The 14,976-nt window shown below is 43.4% G+C and overlaps 2 protein-coding genes across 3 annotated transcripts in view; both read right to left on the bottom strand.

The window, feature by feature from the left end:
* Positions 1–3,483, bottom strand: part of LOC121344579 (pancreatic alpha-amylase-like) — a 37,019-nt gene extending 33,536 nt beyond the window's left edge. The window contains exons 1-5 of the mRNA XM_041420700.1: positions 3,400–3,483; positions 876–1,106; positions 365–498; positions 157–279; positions 7–45 (exon numbers count right to left, since the gene is read on the bottom strand). Of these exons, the coding sequence (XP_041276634.1) occupies positions 7–45; positions 157–279; positions 365–498; positions 876–1,106; positions 3,400–3,483 (611 nt within the window). The remainder of the gene's footprint in view (positions 1–6; positions 46–156; positions 280–364; positions 499–875; positions 1,107–3,399) is intronic.
* A 3,049-nt stretch (positions 3,484–6,532) lies between these two features.
* On the bottom strand, positions 6,533–14,592 carry LOC121344615 (pancreatic alpha-amylase-like). Of its 2 annotated transcripts, none has more exons than XM_041420760.1 (11): positions 14,457–14,592; positions 12,333–12,548; positions 10,840–10,986; positions 10,362–10,559; positions 9,596–9,826; positions 8,585–8,718; positions 8,377–8,499; positions 8,166–8,265; positions 7,833–7,954; positions 7,598–7,723; positions 6,533–6,981 (listed from the first exon to the last, which is right to left on the bottom strand). In XM_041420760.1, the coding sequence occupies exons 2-11, from the start codon at positions 12,498–12,500 to the stop codon at positions 6,792–6,794; spliced, it is 1,539 nt and encodes a 512-aa protein (XP_041276694.1). In that variant the 5' UTR covers positions 12,501–12,548; positions 14,457–14,592; the 3' UTR covers positions 6,533–6,791. The 2 variants fall into 2 exon arrangements, with proteins under 2 accessions (XP_041276694.1, XP_041276693.1); XM_041420759.1 differs by lacking the exon at positions 14,457–14,592 and adding an exon at positions 14,325–14,454.
* Positions 14,593–14,976: the final 384 nt, after the last annotated feature.

Here is a 14,976-nt window from a genome sequence, read left to right as displayed (position 1 = left end):
CCATATGGATGGGCAAGCATGAAGCCAACTGCCATTTTATAGAGCCTGTTGGGTGGACAAACAAGGAATGAGACATGGAAGGAGGAACCTGCCAGAGAACACACAGCCAAGCAAGCAAAAGCAAGAAGCATCACCCACACAAGAGCAATCCCTTACCTGGCATCCCAGAAGGTTAGAATAGAAGCTCCACCAGCCCCGTGTCCTCTCTGGTTGTCGTGATTATCCACAAAGACCAGGGCTCTGTCAGAAGGCACAAAGCCCCAGCCTTCTCCCCAGTTCCTAAACAAAAACACAGACTTGAAGCTACCCTGTCAACTGGTGTATCCAGTGAATCATGGATAAGTTGCAGCACCTTCATCCTTACTTTAAGTAGGCCATCTTTTCTCCATCCCACTTGCGAAGCACTGTTCCCAGTTTGGCACCATATTTGAATTCTGTCACTCGGCCATTTCCAAAGTACTCGCTGCCTTTGATGGGCTCTGAACCCAAATCAATTACCTGGCACAGGAAAGAAAACCTGCATCCATTGTTGTCTCGCAAAGAACAACAATGCAATGTACAGAACTTGACACGAGTTCTTTCTTTACATTGAGAAGAAAGTAGTTATCTATTTGTGCTGTGTAGAGCAACACAAAGCCATGAGGGACACCTGTAAAAACATGAGTGATGAAAGGAAAGCTAAAGTTGATTGACAATCTGTTTGTGGAGGCATTTTTAAGAATCAAAATTGCCTATGTCTGCAGGGCTGCTCTAAGTAAATTGTGAGCTCCTTCTAGGGTGAGTTGGATGAAGATGTATTGTTGTTCCTCTGAAGGAGGAGGCAAAAGAAATACAAAAGACAAAGACAAAAATAAATGAGAAAATGTGGAGATTACCTCTTGGTAAATGAAAGGTTTAGTTCCTGCAGAAAACCATTGAGTGTTCAGATCATGCAGCTTGTCCAGAAATGCTCTTATGTCCCCAGGCCACATGTGCTTGGCAGCATCAATTCGGAATCCTGCTACACCAATGTCAATGAGACGGTTCATGTATTCTGCAATCTCTGAGCGCACATAGTCCTTCTCCAGGGCCAGATCCAGAAGGCTGCTCAAGCGGCAGTCCCGGACCTGTGCAACAGAAAATAAAAAGAATAAAGATATCTGTGTATTACACCAAAGGAGGGGTGGAGGTGGGGTGGTGGTTAATGAGGTTGTATTGGATTGGGAAGAAAGTGGGGAGTGATATCCAGAGTAAAGGCTTTACAGAAGGGTTCAGTGACAACCACATGGTAAAGCCCTACTGTCCTGGAGACAGCTGAACACCTGCCTTCCAATGGGAAGTGATGAATAAATTCTTGTTTTACTTTGCTTATGTGTGTGGCTTTCTCTTTACCTATTAAACTGTCTTGATCTATGAGTTTTCTCAGTTTTACTCTTCCAGTTCTCTTCCCCATCCCACTGAAAGTAGGATGAGTAGTGTTTAGCTGCTGGCTGAGTTAAACCACAAGTTTTCTTTGGTGCCCAATGTGGGACTCAAAGGGTTCGAATTAATCAGTGTCTCTGATTAATGTGCTAGATGGAATTTCCAGCTGTCTTGCTGTTTGGCTAATAATTGACAGGCTCCTGTGCTTGCCATGGAGCTCACTGGCCTCGCTGAGCATTAGAGTCTAGGGCTCATTAGCAGCTGCTTTGTGCTGTGGCTGCAGCTGCAGCTTGTGCTGCTGATCCCCCCACCTGGGACATTTTGATCCCAGCGCTGGCGCTGGCCTGGGCCGGTGCCTGAGGGACTGCAGGGCCTGGGGAAGTCCAAGCCAGGGCAGGGGTAAGGGGAGCATTGCAACATAAAGCATGATGCTCTAGTCCAAAGGAACTGGGAGTGGACATTGTAATGGAAATACCTTTAATTTATTGTAATCCAGGATTTGGGATATGTGTTATAGGGGTTACCACAGCAGAAGCCACCTGAACCCATGAAGGACAAGCCCTACATGAAGCAGTGCAAGTGCAGAAACATTATAATGTATTGTTGCAAAGTGGCTGAAGGGAGAGCTTCAGAAAGAACTGCTACATATTCTAACTACAAAACCCACTAAACTGTGTAACTACAGCACCACCTTGCACTGCTCTCAGTTTTCCAAGGGGCTGGAGATAAAATACTTTTTCACAATGATTATGCCATCATAAACTGAGTGGTCCACGAGTAGTGCACCCAAATCCATAACTGCACTCTTTCTAATCACATAAACAAAGATACTTTATCAAAAGTATTCCAAAATGTGGAAAATCAGACAGCTGCAGAAGCTGAACTGGCTAGTGCCACCATCCTCTTGGCCTTGGGAGAGATAAACTCAAGGTAAGGACAAAAGTTAAGACATCCTATCTGGTCACTCTGACAACTCTGGCAAAAGAATGCAACAAGGACATTGCTGGTGGAAGAATGATAACTGAGAAGATTGTGTTACTAGGGGAACAGGAGCAAAGGAGTCTGAGTGGAAAATTTTGGACAGAATTTAGAGTCCTATAAATACTGGTAAACTGATGCAACAAACAGCTTTGCTTGCATAGCATGGTCTGTGTCTCTCAATCCCCGGGAATGGTGTCCCGTGTGAGGAACGACAATTTGCCTATCTGGCCGTTATGGGGATGCCCCACAGAACTGAAGTGCTGCAGAAAGGAAGCAGGAGCCAGCCAGCATCCATCCCGTCAGGTTTTGATGGTGAGCTGTGGGGGACATGGGCAGTAATATGTCTTCAGAAGAAAAACATGTCTTTGAACTTATGTATAAACTTTTAGAGAAGCCCAGAAAAACAGTTGCTTCTCATTCTCTTAAACTGATTTTACACTGGTCAGAATCACATGTTAAAGGGTTAAAGGCCAGCATGGCTTTCCCAGTGAAACTGTAGGTTGAATGGGTGATGAGAGGTGATAAGATCGAAGCTGGTTTTGTACATCTCTGGAGAGCTATTTTAGAAACTCTTTAAGCTCAGGAGGGTGCCGGGAAAGAATACTGGTGCCCCCTCAGCAACAGGCAAGGACTCTGCAGAGGAGCTTTTAACATCCCCCTCTGCCTAGGAAGGATGAGAGTTGAGTCTTTCTTTGTGAGTCACAATCCGAGGGAAAGCAAGATGCTGGCACAGCTGATTAAGTAACATCAGCAGTGTTCGTTGGACAAAAAACCATGGAATTGTGAGTAGTGGGGAGGTGTTCCAGTAGTGTCAGTGCAACTTACACATAGTACAGTAATTTCTCCAAATTGGAGCTACTGTCATAATGGGTTAAACACCCTGTACCTCTTTCCTAAATGAAAGGGACCTTGAGATTAAAAAACTCCTGTAAGCAGTTGCAACAGGAGTACTAAGATACTGATAATGAACCTGGTCGTGGATCCAAGACACAGATCCTGAGAACAAATCCACAGAACGGATCGATCCTCAATTTGGTGCGCGGTGCTGCTGGCAGTGGTGGAGCCCCCTCGGAGCTCCCCCTGCCCACGGTAATACCCCATGGCTGGTATTAGCCCCCTGGGCTTGAAAGCCCCCCTGGCTTGTCTGAGCTCTCCCGCCTCCTTCCGTGCCGGGCGGCAGCGCTGACCTGAGGGTCCCCGGTCTGTGCCTGCCGAGAGCGGCCCATCAGCTCCTGCACGGTAGGATCAAGCCCTGCACAGCAGGATCAAGCCCTGCACGCAGTACTGAAGCCATGGCACAACACTGTTAGACTGCCTGCAGGATGCATTGAAATACATTTGTTAAAATTAACCTTGTATTTTCAGGAAGCTGTGATTTTAACAGGATTGTTTACTGGAGAGATGATTCACTGACAGTCATTAACTAAGTCCTATAACCTTGAATTTGATCTGCAGCAGTTTAATCCCTCTATGTTGCTGCTATTTTGGTCATGGAACAGTTGTTTACCTACGTGTTGTTCCTTCATGTTTAACTGTTGTATGACAGATTTCCAGTAACTTTTTTGTAATGATAGAGTCAAAATGACTTATGTTAAATTTAAGTGATATTAATTTTCAATTTTGTTATGATTCAATTTAGTACAGTTTAAGTAATGGTAAAATTCAGTTCTGTTGAATTTAAGTGATGTTACGTTTACCTTCTGTTAATTTTGAGTTCTGTTGCACTTCTGCCAAATTAAGACACTGTTAAGGTTATGTACCGTTAATTTCTGTTAAGATTAATTTTTGTTCAAATTAATTTCTGTCAAGTTTATGTGTTGCTAGGCTTAAACAAAGTTAAATTTAAGTGTTATTCAATTTAATCTGTTATTTTAAGTTCTGTTAAGTGCTATTAAGTAATGTTAACTTCCTCCTCCCTAAACAGCACAGCCCCTGAACTCCAACCATATGAACTTCAGAACTGTAGCCATTTATTTCCAACTCCCAATTAAACATTTTCCTTTTGTTCTCATATATGGGTCTCTTTGTCAGTGACATGATTGTATTTGATAAGTTTTCATTAAATGTGATCTGTATTCCATGTATCTTACCCCGTATCCAGCCAATAATGAGTAATAGTCTTAATAAGACAATGGCCTTACAGGTGCAAACTGTTTTAACATCAGGGTACACAAACCCCTTACATAAAAAAAAAACAAAAAAAGGGGAAGATGTGGAAGATCAGAAAACCACAGAAGCTGAGCTGGGTGGTGCCGTCATCCTCTTGGCCTTGGGAGAGATAAACTCAAGGTAAGGACAATAGTTAAGACATCCTATCTGGTCACTCTGACAGCTCTGGCAAAAGAATGATAACTGAGAAGATTGTGTTACTAAGGGAACAGGAGCAAAGGAGTCGGAGTGGAAAATTTTGGACAGAACTTAAGAGACCTATAAATACTCGTGAACTATTGTAATAAATGGTTTTGCCTGCATAGCATGGTCTGTGTCTCTCAATCCCTGCACCAAAACATAACACACAGACCCTCTGACGGTAAAAGCAGTAGGAGCTGACTGAAAGATGACAGGAAATCTAATAGCATTAAGAGAATGAACGAGTTTGCCAGCATTCAGAGGTGTCTTGCCCTCAGAATTAGACTGAGTTCAGACGAGGGTATGAACAACTGTCATGGTTTTACACTGGCCCAACACCAGGCACCCATGAGAGTTGCTTGCTCACCCTCCCCTGACACATCTGGGCTGTGGAGAGGGAAAAAAAAATAACAAAGGGCTCACGAGTGAGATAAGGACAGGAAGAAAACGTTTAAGGGCAAAATGGATTCAACTTAAGGCTGCAAAGTGAGTTTATTACACAGAATCAGAGGTGGATAATGAGAAGTAAAATAAGCCCTTAAAACACTTTCAATCCAGGCTCCCCTCCTTCCCACTGACAGCGCAGGGAGATAGGGCATGGGGGTTTTGGTCAGTTCATCACCAAGATTCTCTTCTGCTGCTCAGGGAGAGGAGTCCTCCCCCTGTGAGGTTACGGGGTTCCTCCCACACAAGAAATTTCTCCATGAACCTCCCTGGCGTGGGTCTGCTCTCAAGAGCAGCAGCCAAACCTCACCTGCTGCAGCTGAGTCCCTCTCATGGGCACACAGCCCCCCAAAATTGCTGCAGCCTGGGTCTCTCTGCCCAGAGGGTGCAGTCCTCCAAAGACAGACTGCTCCACCCTGGAAGCAAGGGCCCCTCTCTTCACCGGGTCTTCCACTGGATCCCAGCCTCCTGCAGGCATCCACTTGCTCTAGAATGGGCAGTCCCCCACGGGCTGTGAGTGGATCTCTGCATCCCCCATGGATCCCCATGGGCTGCAGGGACACAGCTGCTTCACCATGGTCGTCACCAGGAGGCCTGCAGAGGAATCTCACCTCTGGCACCTGGAGCACCTCCTCTCCCTCCTTCTGCACTGACCTTGGTCTGTTCTCACCTCCTCCTCTTTTCTGACTAGAAGAAAAACCATGTGCCTTTGTTTTGATTTTCTTCTTAAATATGTTAGCACAGATGCATTACCAACCTCTCTCACTGGCCCAGTTTTGGCCAGCAGCATGTCCATCTTCAGAGCCACCAGGGACTGGCTCTGCTGGAAATGGTGGAAGCTTCCAGCAGCTTATCACAGGAGCCACCTCTGTGGTATCCTGGCTATCAAAAACCAGGCCATGCAAAACCAACACGTCAGAGGCAAGGAACAAAACCCAATATCAGATGCAAACAATAGTGCAGATGAGTTTTAGCTGCCTGACATATAACTGAATTTGAAAGCTAGAGCTCTTTTCCAAGTCCTCTCTTGTATTTCCTACAATTTCCTCTTTCAAAAAAAAAGACCTTTGACTTTTCTTCATGAAATGACTTCAGGTCTGCATTTGGAACTGACAAAAGATCAGTGTCTTAGCAACAATCCTCCATGAATAAACTTGAGTAATACTAGCAATAAAATAATAATCTAAGAGAATACGAAGACTAGAAAATCAACTTGAATTGTGCCATGTTTCAGCACACAGGGGTCTCCCCTTGGTTTTTGGATATCCTGCCAATTATAGCAATCCTGCTTGCCCCTAAAGAGAACTGCATTTCCACTTCTGCACACAGCAGCACGATTTTAAATTTAATGTCAATCTTCTCCTTCCATTTTTTTATTAGAACCTCAATAAAGTACACTTACAAATGCACGCAGATATACAGCACCACCCCAGATCTGCATGGCACCACCAGTTCTCATCTCTACAGCAGCTGCTCACTATTTCATTAGCATTACAGCTAACACACTTTGCTCTGTCTCGGTTCATGCAGTCCTGAGAGTCAGGACATTCTGCACATCTGTTTGCTGTTAACAAAGATACAGAGGAGAAGGAACAGCACATGCACAACACATCTGGCTACAATTTAGCATCAACATGAATGGCAATGAATGGGTCTTGGTCTTCATTCCCAATCAGGAAATTAGCCATGCCATCAGCAGCAACACGTACTTCAACTGCTGTACAGAAGTCACCTTCCTTTTGCCCAGAAATGATATCACAGTAAGTGCCAGCAGGCAGACCAGTTTGCAGAGATACATTCAAGGACCTGTGGAAAAGAACAAAGTGCAGTAAGCGTTATGAGGACTCTAAAATGCTCTTCAAATCATACTGGAAACCTCAGATGTTAAGCAATTTTGGAATTACCCCCTAGCACATCGCTGGACACTGCAGAATCTATTTAATCACTACATGCTTCAAATTGACCATCAGCACAACCTACAGCTACTTATTACAGCCCTGATGTACTCCCAGGGCTCGTTCTCTTATCATCTCATTCTCACATAAACAACTCCAATACAGTTTTTAAAACTGTCACATTTAGAACATATTCCTGAGTTTACAAGTTCCCTCCCTTCTACAGATTTAGACTTTGCTGGTTGGCCAGGCCCAGTGACACAGTCAGCTTCAGAACTGGGAAATAGAAAGACCACACTACAAGGTCTAAACTGCCATGACTGAAAAGTACTCATGGCAGAGTGGAAAATGTTACGTTTAAATTGTCAGTAACTGTCAATAATAATCCATTAGAAAGATCTATTCATGCTAGCAACACTTGAAAAGGTTTCACTACTAACTAGATTTCGGAAATATATATTTAATACATAATAATTTCCTTATAATCATAATAAATTATTTATATGATTTATTTCCCTCTTACTCACCAGTCATCATTATTGAAGATGATGAAACCTTTATTACCACGGCCAAAAGCCACTTGATTGCTGCCATTGTCCCACCAGTTGGAGAAAGGCTCACCATCCACCACATTACGGAAGATAACCATGTTCCTGGAAACACAAGCAATGTCTGCCATGGCACCTGCAACACCTCTAAAGCCACATGGAGCAGGAAGCAAAAGCAACTGCTTTGAGTTCTTGTTTCTCCCCAGGGCCCTACCTGATCTGACGCCAGCGATGTTCACAAACCCAGTCGTTGCCACAGGTCGTGTCCGCGTTGATTGTAACGGCCTTTGTGGAGCCATCTGCGTTACTTGGGGGTCCATACCAGTCATTGACGTCCTGTCATTCAAAAGACAGGTTTAGATCTTCTGACTGAAAATGCAGACAGCCCCTCTGGTGAGCAAAGCTAGAGGGAGCATCAAAGTTTCACTGGGATTGCCCAGCCTGGGACAGGGAAATCACTCGACAACCTGAAATGCACTGGACTACTTCTCTGGTCCTGCTCTCACCCTTAATCCCCATGGATGGATCTGCAGCATTATCAGCTCACCTTTCCATTTTCAAAATGTCTTGGCCAGCGAAAACTTGACATCACCCTTGTGAGCCCATATGGATGGGCAAGCATGAAGCCAACTGCCATTTTATAGAGCCTGTTGGGTGGACAAACAAGGAATGAGACATGGAAGGAGGAACCTGCCAGAGAACACACAGCCAAACAAGCAAAAGCAAGAAGCATCACCCACACAAGAGCAATCCCTTACCTGGCATCCCAGAAGGTTAGAATAGAAGCTCCACCAGCCCCGTGTCCTCTCTGGTTGTCGTGATTATCCACAAAGACCAGGGCTCTGTCAGAAGGCATAAAGCCCCAGCCTTCTCCCCAGTTCCTAAACAAAAACACAGACTTGAAGCTACCCTGTCAACTGGTGTATCCAGTGAATCATGGATAAGTTGCAGCACCTTCATCCTTACTTTAAGTAGGCCATCTTTTCTCCGTCCCACTTGCGGAGCACTGTTCCCAGTTTGGCACCGTATTTGAATTCTGTCACTCGGCCATTTCCAAAGTACTCGCTGCCTTTGATGGGCTCTCCACCCAAGTCAATTACCTGGTACAGGAAAGATAGAGCATGTCTTTCTATTCAAAACCCAAACAAATAAGACACTGCTTTACACATTGCTTTAAGCAAAGGGACAGTACTGGAGCTAATTATGTTATTTGGCTTTCTTGCAAAATTGTATGTAAGGCTATTTTCTCCTTTTAGCTCAGCCCAGCCTGTGAACCTCTTTTCCTTCTCTATCCTGTATCTCCTTGCCCCCAGCCGATCACTTACCCATGATTAATGCTTGGGCTGTACTTCCTTTATATTTTGTACGATCACCAATGCCTCTGCTTCCCGCAGTTGGGCTGCATCCTTTCACTATGGAGCTACAGAAAGTTTCTATTTGCCTAGACTTTGCAGACAAGATGCTAATTTAATACAATATGTGCAGCAAGTTTAGCTTCTGCTAACTGAAACCAACACTCATCTGCTTGTTCCAATTTGTTATTCAAACAAATTAGAACACAAATTTGGAATATCAAGTAAAAGCTGTTATGCCATTGGAAAATAAACTTTCAACACATAATCAACATTTATGTCTTCTGTTGCAATTTATTATCCAGAATTTAAAATTCAGGAAATGAAATCTTTTTTAAACCAATAGAATTTTTACACTAACTTCAATGCAGTAAATTTCATCTCAATAAAATTTCCAAGCTAACTAATTACAGTAGGTCCAAAAGAAATGGGGCATTTTGTACATCAATGACCATTTATGGACAGATTAGGTATTTGTAGATTATGGCTGAGGATGGAATTGAGGATGATTTCTGCAGATCTTCTTGGGCTCAGCCCACGTAAAGCATTGCCATGTATGACTGAGTCTGTACTGGGCCTGCAAGAAGTATGTTTGTCAAGTAAAATGAAAAAAAATAAAGATTACCTCTTGGTAAATGAAAGGTTTAGTTCCTGCAGGAAACCATTGAGTATTTAGATCTTCCAGCTTGTCTAAGATGGCCTTGACATCGGCAGGCCACATGTGCTTGGCAGCATCGATGCGGAAGCCCGCGACGCCGAGGCCGATGAGCTGGTTCAGGTACGCGGCAATCCTGGAGCGCACGTGCTCCTTCTCCAGGGCCAGGTCCAGCAGGCTGACCAGGCGGCAGTCCCGCACCTGGGCAACAACTCTCAGATCAAACCCTTCTCACCTAACAAACTCCATGTAGTGTTCTACACACCTTTGGAATGTTCTTGGCCTATATTACTTGCCAAATAAAACCTTCACTAGCCTTTGTTCCCCATGCATTTCTTTTCTTTGCAAAGTCATCTACACAGAAGCTGCAATAAGATATTGAATTTACCCCCCCTCTCTTCTGAAATTGAGACTAAGGAAAACTTCCAAATTACAATAAAAGGCAAATAATAACTTCTACCTTTTTTAGCACACTAAATAGATTTTAGGAGCTTTAGATTGTCTTTATTAATTACATAAGCACATTTGTCTGAATCTGAAATTGAGCCATTGTCTCAAGTACAACTATCCCTTTAAGAAGTGGTGTTCCTGATAGCAACACTAACCTGTTATTAATTTGGATGGCTTTTCATGAGACTTTCAAAAATTCCTTTAAAAAAGTATCTCACTGTAAATGAGAGCAAAGAAATCACAGCACAGGAACACATGTACATGAAAAACACAGCTGTAGGCTTACCTGAGATATATCATGATAATTCTCAATGTTTCCACTTCTAGATTTACATTTATGATCATTAAAGTCCCAGCCAGAATAGGGCACAGCTGGGAAATCTTCAGTCTTTGCATTGAAATAGCTTCCACAAGTAGCATGGTCACCAGCCCCAGCATTAGCTCCACACATATGGTTGATTACTGCGTCCACATAAATGTGCACCTAGAGAACAGTATCCACACAACAATTTGAAAAAGCTACTTCCCACAGCACCACAAATTAATGTTCTCTCTCCCATATCTCCTGCCCTATCCCACCACTTCTGCTTGCTTGCTTCAGCCAGTATTTTATTCCATTGTTTTATTAGCTTACAGCAAGGGTGGTAAAACATCCAGCTCAGCAGACAGGCAGGTAACACTGCATCCATTTTTTTAAAATGGTAGAATCACTATTTGGCTATATCCTTGCATTGTAAACACCAGAAGGTTTTAAAAGTACTTACTCCAACATTGTTGCACCGGGTCACCATGTCTCTAAATTCAGTTTCATTTCCAGATCTTGTGCACAGCTTGTAGCTGACAGGCTGGTATCTTTCCCACCAGGGTTGCCGGGGGTCAGTAATGATAACATTTTCATTTGGAGGTGAAATCTGTCAATAAAACAAGGGCACTTGGTAACAGGATACTGAAAATGGTTAATTTGTTTGCCCAGTATTTTTAGAGAAATAGCATTTTTAGAGAACACTTAGATCCCTCAGTATCCTCTGCTTACACTGTAGTAGGTTGGAAACAAAAGACTGATTTTCTTTGTGACTTCAAGTTTCAAAAATAAGCATCTGAAATTGAAGAACTATGTCAGCAGAGGAAGGAAGTGACTGCATAACAACTGACATAACATCCTGCCTTTAAAACGGATCCAACTTCCCATTTTTGTAATGCTTTGGATGAATGCATTCTTGACCTAATTCTTGTAAGTTTCCAGGTGAGTTCTACCTCTTCCTTTTACAGACTTTTCAGGATACTTTTTAGGCAACAAGCTTTTGCTGCTACCTCCAAGCAAGTCATCATCTGAAAAAAACTTCTGAGACCCTGCCACAGAATGGATTAAAATCATGCACAGGCATAGGCCACAGTCTGAGAAATCAGTTTAAAGTCCATCTGGTCTGGAAAGAAGGTTGCAAAGACAAGATGATTATTTGAAAATTGTGGTAGAGTTCTCATTCAGGCCAGCTTGCAGTCTCTTCGGCTACAAGAGACAGACAGCCTTCACACCTATTGCCTTCACACCTATTTTTCCTGAGCAATCTGACAGGCAAACGCAAATACTTTACTAAGTGGCAGCTCTCCTGCCATGCTACCCCACCCAAGTGCCAGTTCTGGTTCCACAGGAACACGTCTCTGTTGTTCAGACAGAACTGACTCACACCTTCACCAGAACCTGTGCTCAGTTCACTTCTGCCTGCTCACACCAGGTTCCTGCAAAGAAGGGTCTCTTAGTGGCTTACTGTGACCCTGTGCTACGCAGAGAGAAACCTGCCAGTTTGGGTGAACACAGTCAGCAGCCTTTTGCACTTCATTATTTAACAGCTTCAGCACTTTTTTGTTCTCTTTGGAAGCCCTTTGTTGAGTCATAGTTTTGTTTTACATTTATCTAGCTCTTAAGAGCTTTCCTTGATTTAAATAATATCAAGCAGATAAACATAGGTTATTCTTCACAGCAGTAAAAAAAAAAAAAAGATTTAGCAAGTGATGTGCAATTCTAATTCATCTAAATGTAATAGCACAGACTACAAAACATGCACTTTGGAGCAATGAAATAAATCCATGCTTACTCGAAGATAGCTGAAGAATATATTTGTCAGCATTTACTACTTCCATTACCAATTTCTATTTTTCTTGTTCAGTACCTGCCCTTTGACAAACTGAACATTTTCTGTGAAAAACAAATTATCATCTATGTAGCAATTTCACTACCTACTGATAGGAGCAGACATACCTGAACTCCTCCAAATCCATTAGGAGCTAAGTAGCGTTCACACTCCTCAGCAATATCCTGCCAGCGCCATTCAAAGAGATGCACAATGGAGGTTCTCTTTGGGACAGTGTTGGGGTTGTACTGCCCCCAACAAAGCCCTAAAACTAATAGCAGAAAATAGATCCCCATCCAGTGCTTTGTGATCAGCTGGGCTCTTCTAACTAATTGTCAATGTTCCTGCAAGAGGGTAAAGTACACATTAGAAAATACACATTTAAAGGTAAACACCCATCCCTGGCATCACATTTATTTACCTGTTATTTTGTATGAGAACTGGATCTTATCTAAACTGTATCAAATTCCCGTACTAACATTCACTTTGTTTTCATGCACTTAAAATTAAGATGTTGCCTAATGCAGGCTGCCTCCAGAATGCAAAAGCTGTGGTTTTATTACTGTAAAGCCAAAAACTACCCCAAAGGGCAAAGGAATACTTACACAGACTGAAATGGACATTTTGTTTCTCATTTTAATGTACATTATTTTACATTCCTATTTATCATTTATCATCATTCCAAATGGTGTTGCTACAACTTGAACATATTTGGACACGACCTTGCAGAGGCAGCACATTTCTTACCATGATTTGTTACGAAACCCCAGATATTTTGGAGGTTTAACATATGTGAGTCTGTCATTCATGATATGCGTGACATCTCTCATTCAAACAACAGCCTGAAGCCTGGAAGATCTCTCAGACACAGAAATCATTAATTATAGTGACTCAAACCCAGAAATGCTAAATGTCTGATCTCTGCACACCTGTAGGATTTGTGTGGAGATATTCTCCTTTTAAGAACATGGGCGACGGCACGCAGATGTTGGAAGTGCTGTGAAGCTCCATAACCAAAAAATCTCCTTCCAAGTGCCCAAGTATAGAATTCTGCAAAATGAGCTTTCCACAGGCTTGAAGCTACATGTCCTTCTGATGAGCTAGGCTAGGAACTGCATTTCCCAACTCATATCCTATTTGCATTGACTTAGGGACAAACAAAGACAACCATCCTTCAATTAAACTTGCCTCTCCTTTTCCTCACCTAGAGATTGTTACACGTAACAAACCAGAAACCAAACAACTATCAAGGTTTACATTACTGAGAACCTTATTCTGCACTCTTCATGTTTAGAAGTTGATTTAGAGAGACTGGGATACAAAGAAATCCTACAAGAACTTCTGCAAACAAATGGCAGAACTAATAACACAATACTGAATCTTGTTACTTTCCTGTAAGTATCTATTCTTTATAGAAAGTTATCTTACAGTAACAGAGCAAAGAGAGATTCCTGTCACACGGAAACCAAACACCTCAGTGAAGGTTTAAACGTGAACACAATGGCCCTCAGGTTTGCTACACAAAGGAAAGCAGTGCTTTTCCTGATTTAATACACACTTGGGAATGCACTGCTGAAAACTCCAACCTGCTGTGATACAGTTAGCCAGACACAAATTGATATGAAATTTTATGAGACTTGGACAAAACTGCCCTGACTTCGCTTCAAGGAAAGGATGATCCATATCTCTCAGGTAGTGGAGCACTCTTTGGAGCAAACTTAGGCACTAAATATAGTTTATAAAATGTAGAATCAGCCTTCCAGAGCCTACTGCTATCAGCTGTCACTGATCTTCACAAGAAGGCAGTTATTTAGAATTAAGCATTTGGTATATTTGGCTTTTCTGCTTGTGAACAAAATAGCTTTAATACAATTATTTACTTGTAGATCTTCAGTTAAGTGTACAGATTAAGTTTCAGCCACAAGCAGTTGTTCTTTGTGCTTCCATTTTCATGAAGGAATGCTTTTTGGCCCTGATAGGAATAACATACATTAACAGAAAATGAGCTAAGAAAATTCCATCCTCTCTGATAAGAAAAGGCATTTATTAGACTGGCAAGTTTTACTTACAGCAGTAAATACACAAAGCAGTAAATGACACAAAGTATTAAGAATATATACCTTGATCCAACCAGCTCCAAGGCCTAGGCCTTAAAGATTCGACATAGATTTTAATTTCTCTGAAACAGGTTGATGGCTGCCCTGCCTTCAACACAAGCAATAATAAGGGAATGTGGATGTTGAAATCCTCACCGCACTCTGAAGGCTCTAGCTTCAAAATGTTTTTGAAACTTGGAAAAACGCGAAGAGGCCATGTGAAAGAGAGCAACTTTGACTGCAATGCAGAGAACCGCGGAGCGGAGGGTCTCTGCAGAGCCCTGCCGCTGTCTTGGCCAGCACGGGCACTCGGGTCACCGGGCCTTCTGCTGGGTCACGGCCGGAGCGGAGCCGCCAGCCTGCGACCGCGTTCAGATCCGCGGCCCGCCCGACGCTGAGCTGCGGGAGCTGCAGGTGCCAGAGGCTGTCACAGGGAAGCACAGCACTGGCCCTGTCCCTTCTGGCGGCTCCTCACAGAACCGTCTCAGCAGCCCCGTGTTTCCCGCGGGCGAAGCAAGCCCGCTGCGGCCGTCCCTCGGAGGCTGCCAGCAGGGCTCCCCGTGCGGGGCCGCCCCGCTCCGCCCTGCCCGCACCGCCCCTTCCGCCGGGCGCCACCGCCCGCGCACGGCGAGCCCGGCCCCAGGGACACCGCGGACAGGGCACCGCGCTCTGAACA

This window comes from Onychostruthus taczanowskii, unplaced genomic scaffold, assembly GCF_017590055.1.
Source record: "Onychostruthus taczanowskii isolate IOZ18803 unplaced genomic scaffold, ASM1759005v1 scaffold65, whole genome shotgun sequence".
Classification (NCBI taxonomy): Eukaryota; Metazoa; Chordata; class Aves; order Passeriformes; family Passeridae; genus Onychostruthus; species Onychostruthus taczanowskii.
Note: the sequence above shows the minus strand (reverse complement) of the source record. Positions and strands in the feature narration are given on the sequence as shown.

Bases quoted from the DNA above. Each gene is read 5' to 3' on its own strand.
- LOC121344615 (XM_041420760.1), bottom strand. From the start codon at position 12,500: ATGGGGATCTATTTTCTGCTATTAGTTTTAGGGCTTTGTTGGGGGCAG. The intron at 10,560-10,839 runs GTAAGTACTTTT...ACTGTTCTCTAG, and splicing joins CCCGGTGCAACAATGTTGGA to GTGCACATTTATGTGGACGC. The intron at 7,955-8,165 runs GTGAGCTGATAA...TTTGAATGACAG, and splicing joins GACATTTTGAAAATGGAAAG to GACGTCAATGACTGGTATGG.